This window comes from Micropterus dolomieu, linkage group LG22 (genome assembly GCF_021292245.1).
Source record: "Micropterus dolomieu isolate WLL.071019.BEF.003 ecotype Adirondacks linkage group LG22, ASM2129224v1, whole genome shotgun sequence".
In the NCBI taxonomy this organism is placed as follows: Eukaryota; Metazoa; Chordata; class Actinopteri; order Centrarchiformes; family Centrarchidae; genus Micropterus; species Micropterus dolomieu.
Window position 1 is genome coordinate 35,023,263 of NC_060171.1, and position 27,745 is coordinate 35,051,007.

At 40.1% G+C, this 27,745-nt stretch overlaps 1 protein-coding gene across 11 annotated transcripts in view; it reads right to left on the bottom strand.

The window, feature by feature from the left end:
- Nucleotides 1-25,802, bottom strand: part of ppp6r3 (protein phosphatase 6, regulatory subunit 3) — a 43,656-nt gene extending 17,854 nt beyond the window's left edge. For 3 of the 11 annotated variants that reach the window (XM_046036370.1, XM_046036364.1, XM_046036360.1), the window contains exons 1-16: nucleotides 25,554-25,800; nucleotides 20,393-20,560; nucleotides 20,013-20,247; nucleotides 17,726-17,912; nucleotides 16,429-16,566; nucleotides 14,346-14,411; nucleotides 14,084-14,196; nucleotides 13,297-13,410; nucleotides 11,450-11,576; nucleotides 9,571-9,723; nucleotides 8,974-9,123; nucleotides 6,080-6,144; nucleotides 5,226-5,341; nucleotides 4,860-4,945; nucleotides 1,735-1,821; nucleotides 816-913 (exon numbers count right to left, since the gene is read on the bottom strand). In XM_046036370.1, coding sequence (XP_045892326.1) covers nucleotides 816-913; nucleotides 1,735-1,821; nucleotides 4,860-4,945; nucleotides 5,226-5,341; nucleotides 6,080-6,144; nucleotides 8,974-9,123; nucleotides 9,571-9,723; nucleotides 11,450-11,576; nucleotides 13,297-13,410; nucleotides 14,084-14,196; nucleotides 14,346-14,411; nucleotides 16,429-16,566; nucleotides 17,726-17,912; nucleotides 20,013-20,239 — 1,727 coding nt within the window. In that variant the 5' untranslated portion in view covers nucleotides 20,240-20,247; nucleotides 20,393-20,560; nucleotides 25,554-25,800. Of the gene's footprint in view, nucleotides 1-815; nucleotides 914-1,734; nucleotides 1,822-4,859; nucleotides 4,946-5,225; nucleotides 5,342-6,079; nucleotides 6,145-8,973; nucleotides 9,124-9,570; nucleotides 9,724-11,449; nucleotides 11,577-13,296; nucleotides 13,411-14,083; nucleotides 14,197-14,345; nucleotides 14,412-16,428; nucleotides 16,567-17,725; nucleotides 17,913-20,012; nucleotides 20,248-20,392; nucleotides 20,561-23,243; nucleotides 23,452-25,390; nucleotides 25,411-25,553 lie in introns of those variants that run through there. The other 8 variants (XM_046036371.1, XM_046036367.1, XM_046036362.1 and 5 more) reach the window with 7 other exon arrangements.
- Nucleotides 25,803-27,745: the final 1,943 nt, after the last annotated feature.

Consider the following 27,745-nt stretch of genomic DNA (forward strand, 5'->3'; position numbering starts at 1 on the left):
AATAAACACTGATTGGAAGGTCAGTCATTTTAGGCAGCCTCAAAACTACAAAAAGGTCATCATGTTGTATGTTGCTGTCTGCATTAATTCTTTTCTGGGAAGCGAGTGGCGGCGCTGAATATAGCTGCGGCCTGGAGGCTTACTCCAATTTCTTGCAATTTCCCCACCGTGGGACAAATAAAGGCTTCATTCATTCATCAATACACAGTCACAGAGTAAACTAACACCTGTCCACACACAAACCCAACAATACTCACACACATTTGTGCACCCATTTAAGAACTGTAATGTATCCAAAAATGTATTGGTGTATTGCTTATTTCACCCAGCCCAATTTTTTTGTTACGGAAGAGGTGCCTCATTTTGCATCGTCTGATAATGCGCAGCCCAAGATCTAGGGGGGAAAAAAGGTTCTATTTCCCCACACAAACAGTTTAACTTGAAGCAGACATTTTCAATCATCAACTAACAGCCATCTCCCACTTCCCACAACTTTGGCAGAAGATTACACCCAAAAAAACAGCTCACCCTAAAGGAATGCACAAAGGGACAGCACACGACTACACACAGCTGGATATGGTTTCTGCTCTTTAAGCAGTAGTTTGTATGTATTATGGCAGCCATATCAAAAACGAAAAAAAAAATCTCTTTAAAATAATGAAATTAGCTTTAATGCCTGAGCAAAATGGTTTAGAAATATAAGGAATAGGAATCAAACACACAACCAGCTTAGTAGTGTCTGTAGTGCCCTGTCCCTTCAGTGTTACAGGGTAATACTTAGACAGCAAGTCCAGAAATGCAGGATGAGTACTCACTCCACAACATCGTCCTGATCAGCAAACTCTTCGTCATTGAAGCCGAACTGCTCAATAAAATTGGACGTCATTTGTTGCATCTGATAATCAGAAAAGGCCTGGCAAAACCCAGGACCAACGATAATGATATAGTCTTGGCTCTACACAAAGCTGGTCATTACTTGCAGTACAAGATATAGCAAATACACATACTGGAGTTATAAAAAGAAAGAATGTATAACATTTAGGCTAGACGGGTTAATAGCTAAAACAGCACAAACATGCATTTACAGTCAGATGTCAAAATGCTTTAACATTAGTTAAAAAACAAACTCAATTATTTTCTACTTAAAACTGTACAAGTACCTACATAATAATAAGTCACAAAATAGTTCACAATTAAAGACCAGTTCACAGAAACAGGTAGCTTTTGAATTCCATGTATTTCAATAGATACGAGTAGACGTGATCTGGTGGGAAAGGGGAGGTGAGGGAGTGTTTTCTGTTGAGGATCACACGGTGAAAAGTGTTGAGAAATAGTTATTATACTGTGATATTTTTGCATGTCGCACTACACAAGCAACCAGTAAGGAGGGCTTCAGGAAAACATCTGTATTCCTGAGTGATCTTCTTAAATGATAAAAGAAACTGAAATCAATAGCATCATCACTTGCAACTGAGCAATTACTCAACTCATGTGATTTTATCCAAGTAAGACTGATTTTCACAGGTGTTTAACGTAAACTGTCTATCACTAACAAACTCTGGTGAGACTTAGAGGATTTGCCTCCAACAGATGTCCATATATTCAAACAAAGCTCACACGGCACAACAACAGAGCTTCAGTAAAACTAATGAATATATGTAGATGAGCTACGACTGTGGCTATGGACCTGCTTTGTGCGCATATATGCTTTGGGTGTGTGTGTTTAGTTCTTACTTGCTGTAGAGAAGAGTCCTGGTGAAAGCCACTGTCTTTAAAGTCCACCTCATCATCACTGGAAGAATGGATGTGGTGTGTATTCACCTAAAGATAAATTAATTTGGCAAAAAGGGTTGTCCTGTGATTAAAAAAATAAATAAATAAAAAATTTACTGATTGCCTCAGTGTGCTTTCCACACTACAGGCTGTCCTAACATGATGTAATGCCATGTAAACCGGTCTTCACATATGTTTGTGCTGTGCTGCATCCTTGTTTAGATCTTTCTGAAAATGTACAGTGCAGTCCATGAGTAATAAAGCTGTAATAGGCAAAATTAATTATAATTTTGGTTATAATAACCCATTTTGAACATTGCATCTCACTAACAATATTTCATTGAAGAGCTCCTTTGTGTGTCTGTGAGAACCTGCTGCTTAGTATTTAGCTTTTTTTTTTTTGAAAAACTGGACCCGGTCTGAATCTAACAACCAATCAGGGTTAGCTAACACGTAACCAGCAAATTACAGTGACTCTGTACAAACAAGGGTCATCTGGGTTCTACGTGAATTGGTTTCCTTCCACAGCCATGTAGAGAAGTATGTTACATGACAGCAGGAAAGGGCCAGGTTATTTTGTCTTTGATGTGCACGGCGTTCTTATGGTGCTCATGGTCTAGTCCAGTGGGCCATTGACCAAACCACCACATCACCCTTATCCTCTCTCTACATGGCTCTGCTCCCTTCCTCTCTGCTAGGCTCGACAGCACGCACGCAGAAGATGAGTCAAGAGCTATGGCAGTCTGTAGGGTTGAACAATTTTGGGGGACAAAATCTATTTGCTATTTTTCTGCCAGATATTGCGATTTGATTTACAATATGTTTTTTTATTCTAGCAAAAAGTTCAATATTCACTGCCAATCTATTTTTGACAGAAGCTGCATCAAGCAGTACAGAGCAGATGAACCAGGCAGGAAGTCAGACACGAACACAACAGAGAATCCAGTTGATTGTCAAAATAAAATACCCTGTGCAGACTCCCAATCGTATATCAACAATAAACCAAACAGTTAACAGACAAAAAGGGAAACAACTGAACTATGTGGCCTACGCCTGGCGCCATTATCCAACGCATTTTCCTCTAGTTTCGTTTGTTGTAAAAATGTACATGCCCTGTGCCCGCTCTGATTGGTGAATAGGACCGTAACAGGATGCGTACGGCGCTTGTGATTGGTTAGCAAGTCTGTCACACAAGGATGACAACGGAATGAATTTGTAACTGCATGACTGTTTAAAACGGGTCAGATGTGCTGTATAATTAACCTACATTTTAAATCGCCGTCTTCACGATTAGCTAATTGCGTTCTTTCAAATTGCAATTTCGATTCGAAAACAATTAATCATTCAGCCCTAGCAGTTTTTCATAAATTTCCAATAGTTAATTTACCTACAATGGCATATGTTAGGCTACAAGCAAGCCTCACGAAGGAAAATGCTGAAGAGAAGAGATTAACAGAGAGCCTGCTGTTAGCCTTACTAGGCTAGCCATGTAAACAATTGCTACCTTATGGTCCAAAACGGTTTCATCCAAAATTATAATGAAGTAATGTTGCCTACTGATGCTTTAAGCTTGGACATGTATTGGATCTGCAGTGTTTTCTCTATATTCATTCATGAGCGGTGGTGCACCGCTGTTGAATTATGACATCCGCTACTAAAATTTTCCGCGATTAAACTATACGCTACTAATGTTTTCACTCGCGCACTGTGCGACCACAGAAACACTAAACTCTTAGCTAGCTTCCTCTCCTCGTTCTTCAAAGAACATCTACGTGAAAGGTGCTGTTATGAGCAGCCTAACTCTTGTGAGGAATCGGGAGGTACGTAGTGTTTAGTTGTCCAAGCCGCAGAAAGTGGCAATGAATACGAGCGGAGGAAAATAATCTGCCAGTAAATGTATGTCGGTTATACAGTAGTGTGACAGCTTCTTAAGACCAAGAAAAGCCTGTCTGCTGTATCCCCAACTGCTGGAAAAGTGAAGCCAGTCAGTGCTAAACATCTCCCCTCTACTTCAGACTGCACAGCTGAATAGGAAAGCTGACAGTAGGCTATGTTTTATGGCTCTATGTAACTTAACATTAGCAGAATTTATAGGAAGTAAGCTGCATTTCATTACCTACTTTCTCCAGTATTGACAACATTACATGCTTAGACTAAACTGTTGTAGCCTACAGCTCTGTCCTGCACAAAGACTATACATCCTAATAGTTAACTTTTTCCAGTTTTCAAACTGGTTGTTAGGAAAAGAAGTGATAGTGCTGACTATGGAGGAGCTGAGGTTAGTCCCTTTTAAGCTAATGAGGAGACGTTTCTTTGGATTTTATTGTGCAAATGAAATGCTTGGTAAGAAGGAGCCCCCCCCTTCAGACATACAACAGGGTGCTGTATGCATGTGCACAACAAATGTTTTCGCTTCACCTCCGCTGCTACAACTCCATCCTAGGGGAAAAATTGATCTGTACTCAGAACACTATCTGGGAGGAAAACGCTACTTTAGATCTGATCACTGCTTCCTTTGAAATCCAATGTGCTGGACTACAGAGCCAATAACAAAAATGTCTATACTCTTAACATGTACAGGGAAATATTAAAGATTGACATCAGTGTTCATGTAGTTATTAGGCTTGGCCCGGATGTCATTTTTGAACTTCGAGGCTTAGACAGTAATCAACATCGAAAAACCAAAGCTTTCCCGGCAGTGCAAAGTTAAAATTGGCTTTTAACTTTTATTATAGTCTACTAAATGTACTCCTTCGATCAGCCTAATTATTTAAATGATTTCATTAAGTTGTTGTTTGTTGTAGTCTAAAGTTTACTGTTTTGATCTGTAACGAAATTAAGCAATTATAAAATTAATAAGACGACACAACTGCCACACTGCCGTTGTCATCTATCAGTTTATAGTGCTCCCACATAGCTGATGGCTTCATTTTGTTTTCCTTTTGATGTGAACTGGAGCGCAAGTTCCCTGCTGTGAGCGGAGGTCAGTCGTGCAAAAGAAATCCTCAAAATTTGAATCTCAGAATTGAAAATTAAATGTGTACCCAACAATCGAATATTCGGGTTCAGCTCTAGAAGTTACTTACCAGGTCAACAGTGTTTCTCTTGTTTGTGTCAGCCAGCTGCCCAGAAATAAAGGCCTCCCATTTCTCTCGGTCCTCTGAGGGAAGCTCTGTTTTAAAACACAAACACGTCATATTTGTACTCTATCTTCATATACTGTATATTTTTAAAATAAATGATGAATGGTGCTCTCAAGTCCATATCAGTTGCCACTTGTTATTCTGATAAACACAAATGGGCCAAGTACTGCCATAGGAAGATTTCCACCCTGTTACCATCATGAGAACTTCACACACACACACACACACACACACACACACAATTAAGCTATTTCACAAGACCGATGAGGACGGAGAGATATGAGCCCTCAGACAGAGGAGAGTCCTTACCAGAAATGAGCTGTTGTATCTGTGGTCCATTCGGGCCTTTGTCACAGTTATGAACTATAGAGTTGGCTATTCTGGTGAGGTGACCCATGTAGCCTCGTCGCCGACCACCTTCTGCCCTTTAAACACACACGAACGCATCAAATACTATTATTAGGACATTCCATAAGAGTTAATACTTTGACTTGGCTGAAGGATTTGGGAAAAATAAATAAATAAATCGAATTGCGATTTTTCTGCCAAACATTACAATTCTATTTGCAATTTTATTTTTTTTTAACTTTAGGTAAAGTTCAATATTCACTGCCAGTCTATTTGACAGAATCTGTCGCGTCAAGCAGCACAGACTCCCGATGGTATATCAACAATAAACACAGTTAACACAGACAAAAAATAAACAGTTTAACTACGTAGCCTACTTAACCATAAGCACAAAAATCAAGGACAACTGAACAAAATCTGAACAAGTCAGAAAAATCAGGCAGGCAAAATGTTCTTATTCTGAAATGCTCCCTGTAGCCGTGCAGAGAGCAGAACAAAACCGGTTCACAGCGAGCCGTTATCCGTTGTTGAAGCACACAAGATGAGATTACCACCACATCAACACATCACCTACATTTTTAATCACTAGCTTCACGATTAGCTAATCGCGTTCTTTCAAATCGCAATTTCGATTTGAAAACAATTAATCGTTCAGCCCTAATCTAAAGCAAAGCATTCTGAACCTTGACCAATAATGATCACAGTGAAGGAGCAAGGGACTTCTGGCACATTTTGTTTCTATTCACACAATGAAGCAGTGGTACACCCTGACAAAGTTAATTATGGTCTCATTTGCAGCAGAACAGAATACTCACTGTTCTTTCTCATTGGAGCTCCAGGCATCTACGATTCTCTGTATAAACTGGCACTTTTGAAACAGCTGGTGGAGAAAAATACAAGGAAATACTGTTTAGTTGGAACAGTTTTGCTTGGAGTTAGTGTTTAACCTATGTAAAGATAGTTTTAGTTTGCCAAGATGCAGCAACCTTTGCGGTTTTGCTATAAGCTTGTGCAGACCTAAACAATGACATCAAATAATGACATTTAAGAATTGACATCCAGTATCTCACAAAAGTGAGTGCACCCCTCACATTTTTGTAAATATTTGATCATCTTTTCACGTGACAACACTGAAGAAATGACACTAAGTAGTGAGTGTACAGCTTGTATAACAGTGTAAATCTGCTGTCCCCTCAAAATAACACATCACACAGCCATTAATGTCTAAATTGGGCCCAATTAGCCATTTTCCCTCCCCGCTGTCATGTGACTTGTTAGTGTTACGTTGGCTGTGTTCGAAAAGGAAGGCAGTTGCCTCGCTGCCTCGATACCGTAATAGACAGCTGCCTCAGAAGGCATCACTTTCAAATGAAGGCAGCTTCATTAGTTTCAAACAGCCTTCTAGGGCAGCACTTACGGCAACATGTGACGTCAGCACGCCGTCTTGCGTCTCTTCTGGTTGTCAGAAGAGACGCTAGTCTTAGCATCAGCTAACTGGCTATTGAAAAGCCAAACAGCTAACAGACGCCTCAGAAATCATACTGAACAAACTTTGTTGGTTACAGTCACGAGCTAATGATAGTTCAGTGTTTAGTTCTAGCTAGCTTTTCAAAAATCGAAGCGAGAAAACTACTAAACTTTTAAAAACGTTTATTTGTGTACAAATTCGGCTTGTTTGTCCGCCATCTTGACCAGTTTTCAAAAGCTCCGGCAGCCGCAGAGACCCACTGCTTTATGGGTAATAGTCAGCATCAAGTCATCGTTGATGCTGCCTTCAAAACTGCCCGTTACTGGGTTAGCTTGAAGGCATCTCAGGAGACAGGAAGAGATCGTTCGAGCAGTTTCGAACAGCACTCGATGCATCGCTGTCCTGTTAAGACACCTTCTGAGACAGCAGTTTAGCCCGTTTCCAACACAGCCAAAGTCTTATGTGTGAATGTGGAGCAGGTGTTTTGAATTTGGCGTTACGGCTCTCACACTCCGTCATACTGGTCACTGGAAGTTCAACATGGCACCTCATGGAAAAGAACTCTGAGGGTCTGAAAAAATAATTGTTGCTCTACATAAAGATGGCCTAAGTTAACAAGATTCCCAAGACCCTGAAACTGAGCTGTAGCACGGTGGCCAAGACCATACAGCGGTTCAACAGGACAGGGTCCACTCAGAACAGGCCTCACCACGGTCGACCAAAGAAGTTGTGTGCACATGCTAAGTGTCATATCCAGAGGCTGTCTTTGGAATATAGACATATGAGTGTTGCCAGCATTGCTGCTGAGGTTGAAGGGGTGGGGGGTCTGCCTGTCAGTGCTCAGACCATACGCCGCACACTGCATCAAATTGGCTGTCGTCCCAGAAGGAAACCTCTTCAAGATGACCACTGCCTTGCTGAAGAAGCTGAGGGTAAAGGTGATGGACTGGCCAAGCATGTCTCCAGACCTAAAACCTATTGAGGATGTACTTCCTGCGGCAGCTGAAGAAGTTCAGCCTGCCAAAGACAATGATGGCGCACTTCTACACCGCCATCATTGAGTCCATCCTCACCTCCTCCATCACCATCTGGTACGCTGCTGCCACTGCCAGGGACAAGGGCAGGCTGCAGCGCATCATTCGCTCTGCAGAGAAGGTGATTGGCTGCAATCTTCCATCACTTCAGGACCTGTACTCCTGGAGGACTCTGAGGCGAGCAGGAAAGATTGCAGCTGACTCCTCCTATCCCAGTCACAAGCTGTTTCAGACTCTCCCCTCCGGTAGGAGGCCTCTCGCTTCAAAAACAGTTTCTTCCCGTCTGCAGCTAGCCTCATTAACAAGGCCCGGGTCCCCTACTGACAACTCCCCCCTTGCAAATACTACAAATATCTCTGCACATGTAAAAATTATTTCATTTCATGCATGAACCTGGCACATTGCACACATTTGTTGTTAATCGTAGTTGTTTTATTGTTATTTTTATATATTGTCAATTTATATATTTGTGCACACAGTATCCTCTTCTGTTGCAATACGTCTGCACTACACAAACCGGAGTAATGCACATGTAAATATCTGCCACGTTGTTCTTTCTCTGAAAATAGTAGTATTTTTCTCTAGTCTTCTATTATTCTTATATAACTTGTATTTGTTTATTCCATATTTATATATTTCTACATCTATTTATGTCATCTGTATGTTTGTCTACGTGTAGCACCTTTTCACCAAAGCAAATTCATTGAATGTATAAAACACTACTTGGCAATAAAGCTCCTTCTGATTCTTCTTCTTCTATTGAGCATCTGTGGGGCGTCCTAAAACGAAAGATGGAGCACAAGGTCTCTAACATCCACCAGCTCTGTCATGGAGGACTGGAAGAGGACTGCAGTTGCAACCTGTGAAGCTCTGGTGAACTCCATGCCCAAGAGGGTTAAGGCAGTGCTGGAAAATAATGGTGGCCACAAAATATTGACCCTTTGGGCCCAATTTGAACATTTTCACTTAAGGGTGTCCTCACTTTTGTTGCCAGCGGTTTAGACGTTAATGGCTGTGTGATGTGTTATTTTGAGGGGACAGCAGATTTACACTGTTATACAAGCTGCACACTCACTACTTTACATTGTAGCAGAGCTTCATTTCTTCAGTGGTGTCACATGAAAAGTTATAATCAAATATTTACAATAATGTGAGGGGTGTACTCACTTTTGTGAGATACTGTAAGTATCTTATATTCGAATCTTACATTTTTGATGAGAATGCTCTCCCTTGCATGTTCTTGCTCTGTGTCTGGCTGGGTCTCAGAAGGGGCGGGGGGCATAGCCAGAATCATGGCTGTGCAGATCTCCACTTGAATGTGGAGGAAGTTGTTCCAGATGTATTTGAAATACATATCCTGCAGAGCAAAACAAAACAATTATAGAAAGAGACGTTAGTAAATGGCCTGACAGTCTAATACCGAACAGCATACTGAACAAGTTATTCTTATCCCTTATTATGAGACGGTTCCTGTTTTTTCCGAATTGCCCCCGATGGCTGTTCCATCGGTGTATGAATGTGTGTGAAAGTTTCTGTTTGAGCACTTAGGCCTAGTATATGAATGGGTAAATGCGATGTAGTGTAAAAAGCATTTTGAGTGGTCGCAAAGACTAGAAAGGCGCTATACAAATACAGAACATTTACATTTATGTGTGACCCCTTAACACAACCTACAATAAAACTCCAACTTGTCAGCTTTGTTAGAGTTGTCATTAGATTTTACTGTAGTTAAGATTGTTATAGGGTAGTGAGGAAAGGGGAAAAAATGGCCCAAAACAAATACCAAAACACAGATAGTACTCACTAGTATGACTCCCAGTGTGTTGAGGTTAATGAGCTCTGTGTTTATGCTGTGTGTGTTGCTCTGCAACAGACTGGCCACAAGTCTGACCACATTGAGCCTGGTGTTGCCCACAGGAGGGTCCAGGACCCCCCACGTTGTCTTCATCACATTCCTCTGTTGGTGGAAAATAAACACTGCTTAATATATACACACACACACACACACACACACACACTTACTTGTAACTGGGATATACCCATACTAATTACTCAATATTTATAGTACATGTTAGAAGATCATTTAAAACAAAATTACTCTGAGCGGACCATCTGAAACGTTGTCCTACTGCTAGAAATTCAGAACAACACTGTTGTTTACAAACATTGGATAAAACAAAAAAAGCTGACAATGGGCTTGACTAAAAGGATCATGTATTGTTGCAATGTAGTTCTTGACGGTTCATTTTCACACTGACTTTTTACAAATGAACCAAGAAGAGTAAACATGAAGTTATACAGACTGACAGTTAACTCGTCGACTGGACAGTTTCGGTGACATTACATATATTTAAAATATATCATAAACAAGCAAAGACTAGTCGAGTAATGGCTTGAACTGACGACTACTTGTCGACTAGTAAAATCTTTAAATCGCAGGAAGCCCTACTAGTTTGGATATCTCTCATAATCTATAGTAGTGTTGTCACAATACTGGAATTTCTAACTTTGATACACTACCTTGAAAATTATTTGATACCATTTTTGATACCGCAGGGGAAAATTGACACAACATTGATTAAATAACTAAATATAATTACTGAATTATCTTATCAAATTATCTTAGTAAGTAAAGTTAATAGTATTGTGTTAATCAGAACGTCATCAGTTAATTTACTTCCCATCAACTGAAACATGCTCTCTGAGGTTACTCAGGTCTGACAGCTCTGAGGGGGATTTTCCTCTTTAGTTAACACTGCTCTGTGCCATCACTTTCATATGAGCTTGCTTGTATCATTTGCCAGCATCCAATCACAAGTGCCGCAGACTGTTCATACTGGAGTCTGATATGGGCCACATTTAAACTATAACGTGAACTGTCAAAAAAAAAAAAAATCGGATCTGGGGAAAAATAAATAAATAAAAAATCGGAATTGAGCATTAAGGCCTGCAGTCTGAACGCAGCCTAACAAAGCCCTGCAAAAGGCACGGTTTTGATCTTGCTTAGCTTAAATGATGATCTTATCTGTTGATACGATCAAACTGTTGATTAAATAACAGTAAGTATATATAATAACTAAATATCAAAGTATTTCAATTCTGGACATCCAGTGGGATCATTGACAAGATAAGCAAAGTTTTCAGAGTATGACGCGTTGCGCTCTGTCTCTATGCAAACTGAAACTTCCCTAGGATTTTCAAACTGATTCAAAATCAATGAATTTGATGTATCATGTAAATATACATATAGCAATATTCAAATGTATGTGCAATTTGTGGTAACAATTCACAATGTAATTGCAATTGTATTGCAACAGTAGGATATCAAAATATTATAATGCTATTTAATAAAAGGACAGACCACAATGAATGCATTGTTGAAATACATATTATGAATTGTTCCCTATTAAAACACGTGATTACTCGACTCCACATGCTGCTGAACTCACAGTAATAAGTGGGTCTGACGGAGGCCACTCATGTGGGCAGCGCTTCTCCTTATTTACATAGTTTGACCGGACGTAACTTTTACAATTTTTGTTAATCTATTTCGGGATTCAGTCAATCTAAAATGATATATATATTTTTTTTTTTTTTTCTTCAAAACAATGCTAGGGAAACACTGAACCCTGTAGTAACTAATCTACAAGAGACTTATTTACAACTGTCTGTATGCTTTCTACCTTTGGGGGTTCCAGTAGCAGCTGGTGAAAATCTTTGAGTCGGGGTCTCACAGCCTCCAGTATGCTGTGGTTGACGGAGAATGAAGGGTGGGACATCCCAGGGGGGCACTCCATATGACCCTCAAACCTACAACAGAGAAAGTCATAACCTTTGAATGATGTAGCTCACCTAACACAATGAAGTAGTGCCAAGTCACAGACAGGGAAAATAATTATGGGTTGTGTGATATTGAAGCATACATAAACAGTGTTTTACCCAACTGCTACCTCAGTAGCAGGAACGTTCATGGTAATAATGTTACCATGAACTAAGGCTGTGCAATTAATGGAATTTTAAATCACATTTTCTTGTTTGGCTTCCAATGATTATGAAAACAAATTAAGCAATCAGTGTGACGCATACTGTTTCGCAATGACACTGGTTGTGTGTTGTGTTGGCACCCTTTCCTTTATAACTGCCCCCCCCCCCCAAAAGCCCAACCTCCCTCTCAGCCATGCTGTGATGTTTAACGTTAGTTCAGCACGAGCAAAGATGACAACGGTTACAACTTACTGCTTGTGACCACTATTAGCTTAAGCCTATGACATTTTACACTGCATAAATCAGCCTAGCAGGCAATTTACATATTTATACTTCTACTAAACCAGGTTTCAGAAGCCTTGCTTTACCTGGTCCTTGCTTGTTTTATTTTACTGTCAGTTTATGTAACTGCATTTCCTGACAGAACTTACCAGTTGAATGTCAGTGTTATGTAATGTAATGAGGTATCAACTCGAGTACTTCACCTGTCACCAGCTCTGCTCCACTCTGTGTATGTCACCCCACCCCAATGTTGTTTAAAGTTAAACATATTTGATTACCATTTCTTATTTCATGGGCTTTTTGAAATAATGCATAATCATTTAAAGAAAAAGCATTCAGTTTTATGATTTTTGCTATAATCGAGCAGCTCTATTATTAATTTATTTCCTTGAACTATGGTCCCTGCATGGTCCGTGCCTGCTGATCTGTGTATTCACTGCTTTGATCTGGTGCCATAATTTAAACCAGAAAGTGAAACTTTCATATATGTTAGACTCATTACATATAAAGTGAAATACTTTGTCTTAACCTTCATGATTATGGCTTATAACATTACGATTATTATCATAAACACTACTATAATATCTGTACCATTATTCATTCAGTCTATAGCAACATCACCTTTGCTGTCTGTACCTCTGTGTGTGTGTATTGTGTAGGCTGCCTCCCTCCCTCCCTCCCTCTCCTTCACCCCCAACCGGTCGAGGCAGATGGCCGCCCTATCTGAGCCATGGTTCTGCTCGAGGTTTCTGCCTCTTAAAAGGAAGTTTTTCCTTGCCTCTGTCTCCTAGTGCTGCTCTTGGTGGGAACTGTCGGGTTTCTGTAAATATCATCACAGAGTACGGTCTAGACCTGCTCTTTTATGAAAAGCGCTGTGGGATAACTGTTGTTGTGATTTGGCGCTATATAAATAAAATTGAATTAATATTCTCATCACCTACTTTGTATCCAATGTCAAATTTAAAATATGCACTGATTGATCATCTGATGCCTGCAAACAGACCGTAACAGTCTATTGCTCAGCCACACACACGCTAAAACATGTAGTAATCGAGGAAGTTCTTCACTGTGCATGAAGACAACACAAAGCTTGCAATTTGTACTACCTGTAAAGCTAAAATAAGCCATGTTTCCAGAGCTGGGCAGGCCACCCAGGTAAATTACCAGTCGCCAAAGGAGGCTATATTTTGCAACATGTTTTAGCAGTTTGCAGAGAAATACAGCTAGAGAGACAGATACAGAGAGAAAGGCCATAGGAACGTACGCTGGTCTCCTTGTCTCAAACAACGTGAGGAGGATCTGGATAACACTGACAATTGCAGATTCATTCTTCTCCTTGTCAAAGATATTTGACAGCAGCTGCTCCACCGTTTCCTGTCTGAGTAAGAGGACAAACAAAGATGAAGGGAAAGCAGGCTTCAAAGTCACTTGCCAGATCTGTAGGGCAGAGTTTGTTTAATAGCTTACTGGGCAAAATGGCAAAAGCCCTTGTTAAATAACTGTATAAAATCACATACAATGCAAAATCAACTGAAAAACAAAAATGGTGAGCAAATAAAAGCTAAATGCATGATCATGATCTGCAACAGTTAATCAATTATCTGTCAATTATTTTGATAATCAATTAATCTGTTTTAGTAAGTTTTTATTTGAGTTTCTTTTCTAGCACCTTTACCTCATCTATGACAGTAAATTGAATATTTCTGGGTTATGGACAAAACAAAACATTTGAGAAAGTCCTCTTGGGCTTTGGGGAACACTGACATTTTAACCATTTTCAGACATTTTATAGATCGAACAATTTATCGATTAATTGAGACATTAATCGACACATTGATCACCAATAAAAATGATCGTAGGTTGCAGCCCTCGACTGATTTGCCTGATCTCAGTAAAAAAAAACAATAAATCACCTGTACAGTAAATAGAACCTACGGACTATTAAATAAGCCTCAATCCCTTAGTAGTTGGTCACAGTCAAAAATACCTTGGGAATTAACCAGGTTTGTACTGTACTGTATGTAAGTTGTTGTAGATAAATGCTTGCATACTTTTCAAGTGTGGCCAGAAGTGGGTCAGGCTCCGAGCAGCCCTGGACCTGGAACATCTGGTCTCTGCTCAGTCGGATGATCTCACACAGTGACTGGGAGGCATTGGAGTGTCTCTGTGTCAAGAAAGGTATAAATATCCAAACCATCAATTTATGATTTTGCATTTGACTCACTTGAAACTTAACATATTCAATCCCCCAATCAAAGTCCTAAATCCTGAACGTATATAAAACAAATATTAGTATTCATTCATGAAACTCACATCCTCATCTTGAGAAGGTTGTACCATGTCCACCAGTCTCTGAATCACTTTCTCCTCATTCAGCCACTGAAAAGAGGACAAAGAGCAGATATGGTCAGGACAGCACAAAACATTAAAACCAAAAGAACAAGATGTTCAATTCAAAGTAAAAGGAATGTGTTTACCTGGGGTCACCTTTATGTATCAAGTGTGAAAATTGTGTATTAAATTAACTTTTATTTTCTGGTTTATGTGCACGTGTGCATCCATGTTGCCAATTACTTCACTTATGTATCTCAATAAAGCACCTAACAAGAACTATGAATTACCAAATGCATATTGTAAACCCATATGCATGCTAATGGTCAAATTGTCTTAGTAGATACCAACGGTGTAACGGATCATAGTGGAGCAATAATCCATTCTGATTATTCATGCTGATGCGTCAGTGAAGAATAGCACAATTAATTATCTTTTGTACTAGGGCTGAACGATTAATTGCATTTGCGATATTATCGCGATGTGATAAAACGAGAGTTTCTCATCGCAAAGGCTGCGATGACACTCTGGTCACATGACACCCAAAAGTAAAGCAGGTTACGCTGTACCTTGACTTGTTGTACAACGGCCTTAAGCTTGACAGAAGCCGACACTACAGAAACTTTAGTGTCACACAGGCAATGAAAGGAGCACCCGCGGGTGACTTGGAGGCGGTGGTGGGTGAAATATTCAGGCCATCCGCCGCTTTGACGGACAGGGACAATGCACAACAGAAATACACGTGTAGTAAGGTAAGCGTATTGTGGCGATCGGCGCCTGCGTCACACAGCCACCAGTCAGCTCAGGAAATATCTGTGAAACGGCGTTTCAAACCAAACGCACGCCCGGAAGAGGCCCAGTCTGTCCCGAGTTACAGCCAGTGCGCTGCTTACCAGCGTCGGAGGCTGCGGGGGAACTCCGGTGTTGTCGGAGAATTACTAAGATTGTCTGTTAAACACGAGAGGTGTCACTTGGTTTTATTTTCGTTGGCCAACTTTTGATTTGAACCTTAAACTGAGTATTTTTTGTTTGCTTACTGGAATATAGAAAGATGGACTCCTGAGAGAAAAGGACGCATTAATTGGTGGTTGATATGCGAGTTTTGTATTGAGCGCTTACTGTATAACACACTGTGCTTTTCTTGTCTTCAGGTAGGCTGACCTGATATTATATCAAATTAATTAATGCCATGACTTGACACTCAAATTATCTTTCTCATATTATTAAAATTTGATATGTCTTCTAATAATATTATGTTGGTCATACTATACACTGATTTACTGCTTGTCCATTTTGAATAATACAGAAGGTAAAAAATTAATTGCATATTAAATCGCAATATTGGTAGGAAAAATAAATAAATATCGCAGCTGAGAAAGTGTTGTGCGGCTACTGCGTTGTGCATGTAAAACACTGCGTTCATTGAACATGCTCAAGTTAACGTTCAGCTGAGTATATCCGTTTGCAACTAATGAAGGTGCCAGGTGACGTAAAACACAATTTGTTAGCTTTGTTAGCGTTGTTAGCTCACACACTGTGTTTTACGTCACCTGGCGTGCTGGACAGGTGCTGCACCAAATTCTGTGATCCATCAGATTCTTAACCCAAAACATCCATTTTTCCTAAACCTAACCCAAGTAGTTTTACTGCCTAAATCTAACCAAGCTGCGCCTGTTTCACAACATTAACTATAGGTTGTTAGAAAGTCTTTCTGGTAGAAAGGTCTATTGGCTTAACTTCCTATTTAGGTCACACAATCTGATAGGTCACAGATCTTGGTGCAACGTCAACAACAAATTTCAATTGACACATCCAGCTGAAGCATCCGACCAGTTTTGGGAAATATCTGCAAGGGAATGATGTTCACAAGAAATCATTAACAAAAGGTTAAGATCACAGGCCAACAGCTGCAAAGTTCCTCCACCGAAGTCGCAGCATTTTGTACGTGTACGTATGAATATGTGACGGTACTGTGAACAGGGACTTGTTCATTTTAAGCTGTATGAACTGAACTTTGAGCTAGCTCTTATGAAGGGTGAACTTGCACAACAATGCCACTACCCACGCTGAGAACATCCTGTCGTAGCTGTTGTGGTTCAATGCAGGTGAGCATTCTGAGCAGCAGATCCATGATGGCAGATGTCCCGATGTGTTTGATCATCAAGTCTACAAAGTCCTCCTGCTTCCGCAGAAAATCCACTATCTATAAAGACAAAGAAAACAAACCATACACACCTTAAAATCAGTACAACTGCCATGTTTCCTACAGGTCTAAAAGATTCTATTAGAGTGAAGAGACTAAAATGAACATTGCAACACAACATGTGTGACCTGACTGAGCTTCTTTATTGATAATTTATTTATTGAAATACTTTATTTATTGCAAATATTAAAAAAAAGATACAGGATAACTAGCTACGTAGCTAGCCTAGCAAAAACATCAGATAACTTATGTAAAAACATAGTTTGAGTGTAACTGAAATTCAGTGCTGCAACAAAGACTACATGATGCCTTTAAAAGCAACAGGCGAACAAATGATGAACAGTCACTTAAACAGCAGCTTGTTTAGTGACAGTATGTGAGCACATAGCCAGACCCATGACTGGTCCCACCTGAGCAGCAGCTAAGCTAAAATGCTTTGTTTACCTCGCTGTGTTGCGAGTAGTGAAACGTGTATGGACTCTGAATGAGCCAAGTGGAATGGATTTGAAGGAGGAGTAGGTTGAAGTCAAGCCTGAAGCTAAAACGCGGAATGAGTTTAATTTATTAGTGCATTCCACGAGTGGAATGGATTTGATAACTATCATTAATAATAATTAATAATAACTATAATTAATAATTATTATTGGTCTTAAAAATACAATGGTTCCGACGCCCCATATTTTCCTCATCGGATCTGCACAAGTCATGCAGGTGACTCATCTAGGTTTCAAAATGGCAAATTTGGCAAAAAAGATGAGGAGTTTGCATGCCTGAATATGTCAGGCTTGTGGGGGACAGAAGGAAACACAATTTGCTCTACTGTCTTGCTGCTGTCTTGATGAAGTTCTCTGATTGTTCTGCTTCATGTTCGTGAAGCCTAAAGTGTTCGTGAAAAGCCACTTCCAGTCTGCAGAGCTTACAGAGCACCACGCTGTTGGGTCTAAAATACTCCCAAACTTCAGATGGTGGAAGGCGAGGTTTTTAAGTTGCAGCTTGTTCTCCGGGGAATCCCTGCTTAGACCAGGTGCAGCACTTCATTGTGACGAGCCAATGAATGTTATGCAAATTGACATATTACCATAATCAATCGCCCCAGCCCAAATAAGATGACAACTTTTATCCCATTCTCACACACAACACCCTCTTCTGGCTGATTTACCTGTTCAGGCTTGCGTCCTATAAGAATGGACAAGACCTTGGAGAAGAAACTGGCCAGGAGCGGGTTGAGAGGTGGCTCATTCTGAAGGAAGCCGTACAGTTTCATCAGCAGTTTTTCATCTTCCCCTAGCCTGTCATTGATCTGGCTGACATCTGATGTAAGCAGTTCACATGATATATTGGGATACCTGGAAGAGAGCAAAAGCAGTTCCTTAGATGTTTCCAACACAACGGTTACAATACTGTGACAAAAAGTTTACACTGGACTACACTGGACAACTATAGGGATTCTTCATGAAAGCAGCAAGAGATTTCAAATAATCTGCTGTACTCTAACAAACTGGTGGTGCCAATAATCGCAAATAATCAGTACGGAAGAGAAACTAAGAATAATTGGGTGTAACACCTTTGCTGGATCTTGCTGATCAGCTTTGGATGGCTAATGTTGCAAACTAACTTGTTCTTCAGACTTAATTCTGAAACAAATGAAAGCTACAAATGTTTTAGTTTACAACTGATTTATGTCATGATGGATTAAAAGAGTGCAAAAACGTCTGGCAGGATTTGTTTCTGTTACTTTCAAAGTTTCCTTAGTCCTATCTAACATCTACAGCTCCTCTGCTCCTTACGCTTTTCCACAAGCCCACATTTAGGCTGCACCAACAGGATTGTGATTTTCTCATTAAGTCATTGCAATGCATAAAACTACTGTGATTATAACACCACCATTTAAATAGCCTTTTTTCCATCTACACGGTAGGGGTGTAATAGTACGTGTATTCTTCCCTAACCGTTAGGTATGTGACTGCCTCGGTTTGGTACACCTTGTGACTCAAAAAAATGTCTATTTAGGTCTCCTACTCACAGAGAACAGAAATTCTACTGCACAAGTGTTACCCAGAAAGTTCTGGCAGTACACCGGTTGTTCTCTATAAGTGCTTAGAGGGGTTAGTCAAGCTCGTAGTGTCACTGCCTCTGAATGCCAAACACAAGAAGCCAGAACCGGAGGATCATTAGATCCACTGTACGGGAGCATTACAGTTTCCCTGTTATGATTAGTATGCAGACATTGTTGTAATGAAGTCTGGAAAGTTTGAGGGAACACTTCAAACATGTCATTAACAACTAGGGATGTTTTTCTGTTTTTTATTGAGACTACTTAACAATCCAAGTCTTTATCAATACCACTATCTATGCTTTACTATTATTTGGTGATGGTTATTTGGTAGGACGAGACCTCAAGGACATGACATCAGTCAGCATCTTCCTTCTTGTGAAACTGCACATTTTGGAGTGGCCTTTTTATTGTGGCCAGCCTAAGGCACACCTGTGCAATCCCCATGCTGTCTGATCAGCATCTTGAAATGCCACACCTGTGAGGTGGATGGATTATCTCAGCAAAGGAGAAGTGCTCACTAACACAGATTGTTGACAGATTTGTGAACAATATTTGAGAGAAATAGGCCTTTTGTGTACATAGAGAAAGTCTTAGATCTTTGAGTTCAGCTCATGATGAATGGGGGCAAAAACAAAAGTGTTGCGTTTATAATTTTGTTCAGTGTAGATGCATTCAACAGCAGGTCACTGTATCGTAGACAGCATGTTTTAGACCGATGGTGGTTGAAAAATGGTTTCTCGTAGATTTGGTTAGAATTAAAGAGTGCTGGTAAAATAATAAACTAGAGGTGAATATGCTACATTGAAAGTAGATATTATGGCAGATTATGTGTAAGGTTAAATCCACATGCTTATTCTCTCTCGCTCTCTCTGTTTACAGATGGCTGAAAAAGAGCAAATATTTATTGACGAGCAATTGTTTACATCTTAAGTTGTTGAGACTACAATCTATTTTATTAACATAATCCATTTAGGAAAAGGTTTTATGGCCCACATACAGAGCAGCTTTCAATATCGTCCTGAGTGTAGTTTATACGGTCTACTATCCAAATCATTTTCAAAATCTAAATATGTTATAAATCGGCTCTTTTTCACTTTAATATTGGTATCGGCCCCCAAAAACCCATATTTGTCTGGCTCTAGTTTAAATACTATGATTACCAACATGCTTTTGTGCACTGCAGTGAACCATGGGAAATCCTTAAATGAACATTATGTAATTGCAAAATATGCTGGGCCAATGCCTACAGTTGTAGTGTTTTCTGTGAGCTTGCACAACCATTAACAGCACATATATCCAAAATGGCAAAATGATGGCTGCAATACTAAGGGAGAACTAAGGGGGACTTGGAGAGATGTCTACGCATGTGTCAAATTGCATTTCCTCTTACTTGTATTTAACCTTCTCCTCAACATCAGTATTGGGTTCCTGTGTGATGAAGGTGACCAGGTCCTCCATGCACTGTGGTCTCAGCAGGAAGTCAACCAGTTTATGGTTCTGGGCCTTGCACTCCTGCAGGACATCGTCCTCATCCATCACCTCGGTCAGCGTCACATCCTCCTTCTCTAATAGCGTGTCAATGTGGGATGTGGTGTGGAGGTCGAACTTCCAAAACATGGTGACTTCTAAAAGATTTTGTGAAAAAGTCACCAACAGCACATGTCATTAAAATAATACAAAATTACATCTTCCATCAGAGGTTAAGAGAATATAATAGATGACTATAATAATTAACTGAGGGATCACTGAACAGCTCTTTCTTCTTCCTACCTGTGAGTATGTTGTGCAGACGGCAGAGCTCAGGTTATGAAGAAGTGTGTTCTAGTCTTTGGGAGTTGTGGCCCATTCCAGGCTAGCCGGAAGAACAGACAGGCAGGCAGACAGCGGTGATGGAAGGACTGATAAACAGCACACATACAGTAGTTCAACAGCAAACACCTGTAAGGCGCAGACACAGAAACAGATGGAGAAATGCTGAAGGAACGTTTCACTGGTTTTAATGAGGATATAGCAATTCTCATTAGGGCCCGAGCATGAAACATGCAAGGTCCCTAAAAAAAACTAAAGGAATTATTTATTTATTTTTTAAGTAAACTCATTTTTGGCGGACCAAAACATGCTCAAAAACTCAAACTTTGCAAACATGTCAGTGGGGCTACAATGATTTGTCGTCAACATCGATTATAAAATTCATCTACGTTAAATTTCATTGTCAGCGCGTCGTTACAGAGACGCCATTTAAGGGAGAGATAGCAATCCTCTAATTAAGAAAATTTCTGGTTGTTCATTTCTAACGGCAATTCACTACATGAATTGCTAGGGGAAGTCTGTCGGCCATGACTGCTTGACTGTAAGGCCGTGTCCACCAAAGCGTTTTTTATCAGCTGAAAACACCAGCTGCTCTTCTGAAAAAACCTAGCTTGGGGTGCTAGTGTGCGCTTTGGTTGCTAGGATACATAATATCCATGGGGGTGATATGCTGCAAGTAGGCTATATTTTACTGAATGTAAAAATGTCACCACAAAGTACTACTTGCTCTGCATGAATGTAGAGCGAGGGGACAGACTCGCCGTACATGGGTCCATGAGATTTTGTGGGCGAGGAAATACCTCGGTGAGAAGGCACATCATTTTATTTAAGACAGTTCGTTTCGTGTTGTCTTTGTCTCGTCCCTAATGCACTGTGATTGGAATACTGGGTAAAAAGTGACAGTGATGAGCGAAAAAGACACTCAGCGCCTTCTCACGCTGCTACCGTATTTTACCGTGTTGTAAAAACGCGGCGCTCCCATTGCAATCAATCCCATTGACGCTGGCCTCAGAAAAACGCTTTGGTGGACACAGGCCCTACTCATGAAGAATAAGCATTCAGCAGAACTGTTTTTTGTTTTTTATGCTATCTAGTCACTAAATACTCTTTTGAAAGGTTTTGAGGGGAGAAATCTACTGTGTAGAACTTGAATTTGGCAGTTTTATTAAAGTTGATGGCGAATCGAAAATGTGTCACGTTTTCGGGGTTGAGAAGCTCCACAAACACGAGCAAGGTTAGCGGTGCCAGTCACGCCCACAGAGCCCTCTAGTCCCAGTTACTAAGACCACTGCAGCAGCAACAACGGAGCAGCAACGAAATAGGAAAGGCTACAACAGTGTTTCCCCTATATGCATTCAGCAGTGGCGCACCGCCGCTGCTGAATCATGACCGCCGCTACTAAAATTTCCTACGATAATAAAACTATGCGCTACAAATGTTCACTTGCACACTGTGGGAGCATGGCAACACTCAATGCTTGGCTAGCTTCCTCAATATGTTATTATAAATTTTAGTGCAGTGCCTGTTCACAGGGTCCGATGTGACGCCTCCCTGCGCTTTTTGTTCAAAATGTGCGTTTCACATTGGTTTCATCTACAGCAGGGGTCAGCAAGATGCAGCACACAGGCTAAATACATAAATACTTTGATAGTGGCTGGTGCTAAAACAGATCTCAGTCATGTCAGCAAGTTACTCACATAACCACTTCCACTTAAAGCCTCGAATATACTCTGGAGCGGACGCATACATGGCCTGCGCATTTGAAAGGGCTGCGTACTACTGACTGAGCTAACCGGACACTCAAACAGCATCATTAAAACAGCATTAATAACACTGAAACAACATGACAATGGCGGAGATACTGATAGATATTTAGCGCGTCCTTAGAACCAGGGCTGAAACGATTCATTGATTAATAAAATGTTTCGTTTAATCCATGTAATTTTACAGCAGTGTTTATTACTGTCGCACATCACGCTGATGCAGTGAACATGACGTATAATGGCGCTGTTGGCAAATTAGAGGAAGAGAGAGAAAATAGCGAGGGGCGAAGAAGAAAGTGTCCAAAGTATGGAATTATTTCAAGATGAAAGAAAACAATTCTGTAAAGTTACCATCTGTCCACCATAAAACAAAACTTATGTCGCCTACCGCAACAGCACCTGATCAGAAAGGACCCGGTGTGCTGCCAGCAGACCACAGACAAGTTAACAGCAACTTTAGCATTTAACTGAAATCATGATTGATTGTTGAGTTGAAGCCAAAGTAAGCCACAGTCCTCAGCTGAAAATGTTCACGTGCGTTTGTTGATCTCATTTTTGGGCCGTGAGTTGGAACCTCAGAGTCATGAGTTTACTGGGTGTCGGGGAGCTGCACCTTTTAACTCAACCCCAGCTCTCTCTGTAGCTCAGACAATCCCTGCTACCTGCGTATGCTAATCCATCCTTTCACCCAGATTCTTTGTCTTTATAACTGCTATCTATATAATAACAAACAGCTGTTTTGTGTGCAGGATTGCTTATTTCCCGTTTCACATTTCACATGTGTTTTCTTGACAAAACGTGGTTTGACTGCCGCCGCCAAGCAAAAGTACTTCTTAAACGACGCATTGATGAAACGTTGAAATAATCTATCAAAGCTTCGAATACTAAAATCAACGTTAGCTGCAGCCCTACTTTAGAACTTCAGAAAACTCTTACAATTCCATTTCAACACATTTGTTTCTAACATTTTAAACCTGCATGATGACGATAACTGTTTCAACAATTCACTACCATATCGGATCGTATAAGCCCCGTCCCAGTAAGCATACCTCGGTCTCGCTGTTGCAGAGCAGCATAAGCCTTGCCTGCATGAGCAGTTTCGCTGTGCCCCAGTGAGCGCTCCCTGCAGAGATCCACTCAGAGCTGTTTTCTATCACATTTATTAATTCTGAACATGTTGCGCTTCAAATTGCACCAAACGCGACACTGCACTTGGGTCTGCAGCAACACACCCGCCACGTTTGAAGTCGATTGTTCCTGACATAATCAAAATACAAACAGACAAACAGAAAGAGATTTGTTCCTTTATTAGAGAGATCACAACACAGCAGGGACGTGGAAATTAGACTCATTTTAAGATAAGCCACTGTTATCATTATTCTGAGTGTTCTTATGTCTCTTTATGATAATGACTGAATAAAATATTTAAATATTAATGAGACAGGTTTTTGATATTTATTTTGGATAACTTAATTGTTATATTAACTGAGTAATACATTTTTTTTTAAGAATTATCGATAACTTAAGCCTTTTATTAAGATTAATCGACTAATCAAATATAAGAATCGTTAGCTTCATCGATTAAGTGCAGCCCTACTTCTGCCATTATCTTTTCCACTGTGATAGAGTAGGGGATGAGACAGCTTCAAGCATCTTCTGGAATACACAGACTGTGCCGCATCAAAACATGGCGCGTACATCTGAAACTACAGGTAACTTAACGACATGGTGAAATGGTTGTAAAATATTAGTGTTCTTTTCATTGTTCACCGACAAATTAATAAACAGTGAATACCAAAATACCTAGAGTTTGTCAAAAATAGACATTTATATACATTCTACAATATTTTCCAACCGCAAGCACAACCGGTCAAAACAGCTACGCTTCACAAAACAATGTTTCATTCTAAATATACACAAGAAAACAAGTTATTGGGAAAGAATCTCTTAAACAGTGATTTGCTGTTGACAGTAGATGCATATAAAAAGGGAAAGTGTAAACTGGTGCATAAACCACATTCTTACTTATAATGAACAGCAAAATGATAACAAGAGAATGCCGCAGATATGTTTGATAAACATAACGGATACTAGCCACTGGGAGGTCAAAACTAATGTCAACACTAAAATGTGGCTAGTCATAATCATACTATAATAAGTACATTCCTGATTTTGTTTTAGGTTGTGTTTTTCTGTACTCGGCAACAGCTTTCCACCACTGGCTAAAGTGTTCCAACTACAAAATACATAAAGTCTTAAGGAATAAAATATATCCTTCCATCACAGTGAAACCTTAATTAACGTTAGCCACGGAATCAACAAAATAACAGTGAGACATATGCCAAAGGCCAATAGTAATAAAATACTCTAGACAACCAAAACAGAAAAACTTTTACAGCTTTGGGTGCTTTGACAGACACTGTCACGAGACCCAAACAAAATCGATCTAGACACTAACTAGCTAACGTTACTGACAGTTTTGATACATTTAGCTGGTAAATTCCCAACATACATAGTTTGCGCATGCCAAAAAGAAAAAGACAGACAACAGCATTTCCTTTCTTAAAATCAACAACAACAGCAGCTAATGTTATATCATATACACACAGAATTAACTACACGGTTAATTTCAGCCATTAATTCCGTACCAATCAAGTGAGCTTGTTGAAGACGCAGTTGTCTCAGATTACAGTAACGTTAGTAACGTTAACGGTAACGTTAAATTGTTACCAATTGTTACACTAGCTTTGATTTCGGATAAATATAGGTTGAAACGCCAGGCAAGTATTATGAGCTAATTCAAGCTATTGTCGGTTTATGTGGGTTTACGTTAACGTTTTAGAACATTATTAGCGTTTGGTAGTCGAAATTATACGTCTGCTGGAACGTCAGTCCATTTAAAATTATATATATATATATAATTAACAGTTAAAGGCCCAAAACAGACTAACGTTGCCGCTAACGTAACAGAAACACCCCGGCTATGGTTGACTGGCTAACGTCACTAGCTATCGTTAGCTAACCTGGCCACCTTAAATCAGGAACCAACTAACGACAGGGACTAACGTTAACTTACGTCAAGTTAACAAATATCAGTGAATTAGACTAACGTTGATTGGCGGACAGGCTGGCGAACTATATATCGCTATGGTTTCCATCCCTTCCTAATAACAGTGATATGCAATGTTAATGTTACCCTTGTCCTAGCTAGACGTACACCGAGAGCGTCTGACAGCATACTGTTAAGATGGCCAACTATGCTTCTTGATAGCCAGCTAACGTTAGCCGGCTATCTGAAGACTGCTGGCTAATCGTCTCTTCAGCACCAACCAAGTGCATGGGCTAGCAAGTGTACCTACCGACAGAAAACGGTAAACGGCGACTCTCCAGCAGGTAGCTTATCTTGCCATTAGCCTCCGGCCTTAACAAAACGAACATCGAGATAACACGAAATTCCGGTAAGGAAAATAAAGCGTTTAAAACCGATTCTGATAGGCGCGAAAAGGTAGATCATCCGAGGGCACTTTTCAAGATGGCGGTTCCGTCAACTTCAGCTACCCCTTCCCCCACTACAGCTACAGTGCTTGTCACTCAAACTGTTACAGAAAAACTATTGGTTGGATTCCCATCGCTCAAACCAGGCCCAGAGGTGTTATTGGCTACAGAATGTGCCATTTCATGGCGTCATTTAAACGAAGTTTAAATATTCTGTGGCCCGGAAGAGCGGAGTTTATACTGTTTTATTTGTTTAAGTGTATATATGTAGTAACACTCATGTAGTAAGTTAGCAGAGTAAGTAAAAAGAACATAGTGTAGCCTCTTTGCTATGTAATCCTATTCAGGTGAAATATGGTTAATGTAAAACATGACCCCGCTCGCACGTTTACAATGCAAGCTTAATCGAACATACACGCAGAGTTCGAGCACGCCCTTCTCGCCGAGAAACGAGGGTGGTGGGTCAAAACCAGTTGACATATTTTGAGAATTTTTTCGCCTTTGGCTTCGTCTCGAAAGCAGATTAAATTAGGTGAGGTGAAACCCTTTTTATATACAGTCTATGGTGTAACCAAGTAAACACTCTAATTCTTCTCTTTTACTGATGATAACTCAAAACCTAATTTAATTTGAAAACTGAAAACGCTCACTGCTTTTTGGCCAACATAAGGATTGCAATCTGAAAAAGTTTTAGGCCATAAATAAGAAAAATACTAACATTTGTAAACATGATTGCCATTGTAATCAGGGTTTATTGTTGTTGGGACAATACAGCAATTCATACTCTTCAACATATGTGACCATGCTTGTTGAAAGTCATTTGCTATTCTTCTCTTTGGTATTGTCCCAAAGAGGACACACTTGATTGAATATTCAATTTGTTACCCCCAGTAATATATATATATATATATATATATATGACAGATGTACATAGGTTTTTTATTATGAATTAATGTATCTGCCAATCTTTTTCCTAATAAATTAATTAATCATGCAGAAACAAATAGATACATGGATGTCTTGGAAGGAAGTCTTTGTGTTCTTCAGATATTTTAATCTGAATGAATAGTATGTATGAACAATAAATCAGTTCAATTTTCTGATGAAGATGCAGTTGTGGATCTTTGAGTTGAGATTATTTTATTTTATCACACATGCTGACCCCAAGGTACACAGTACATGTAGATTCATGCCATTTGTCATTTAACAACACAGGGTTGTATAATGAGATGCAGTTTGTAGTTCCCTTTATGTTTCAGACAGTCAGAATCAGAAAGAGCTTCATTGCCAAGCAGCTTTTTACACGCACAAGGAATTTGCTTTGGAGATAAGGTGCTACACATAGACAAACATACAATTGACATAAATAAATGTAGAAATATATAAATATGGAATAAACAAATGGTATGGAATAAACAGATGATATAAATATATAAATTGACAAAATATAAAATATATAAGCATATCGATTAACACTTAACACAAAACAACAAATATGTGCAATATCCCAGGTGTTACAATGATAATACATGTGCAAAGATATACAGTATTTGCAAGGGGGGAGTGTCAGGCCTTGTTAATGAGGCTAGCTGTAGACAGGAAGAAGCTGTTTTTGTGGCGAGAGGTTTTGGTCCTGATGGACCGCAGCCTCCTGCCAGAGGGGAGAGTCTGAATCAGTTTGTGTCCGGGGTGGGAGGAGTCAGCTGCAATCTTTCCTGCTCGCCTCAGAGTCCTCGAGGAGTACAGGTCCTGAAGAGAAGGAAGATTGCAGCCAATCACCTTCTCTGCAGAGCGAATGATGCGCTGCAACCTGCCCTTGTCCCTGGCAGTGGCAGCAGCGTACCAGATGGTGATGGAGGAGGTGAGGATGGACTCAATGATGGCGGTGTAGAAGTGCGCCATCATTGTCTTTGGCAGGGTGAACTTCTTCAGCTGCCGCAGGAAGTACATCCTCTGCCGGGCCTTCTTGGTGAGGGAGGTGATGTTCAGCTCCCACTTGAGGTCCTGGGAGATGATGGTGCCCAGGAAGCGGAAGGAGTCCACAGTGGCGACTGGG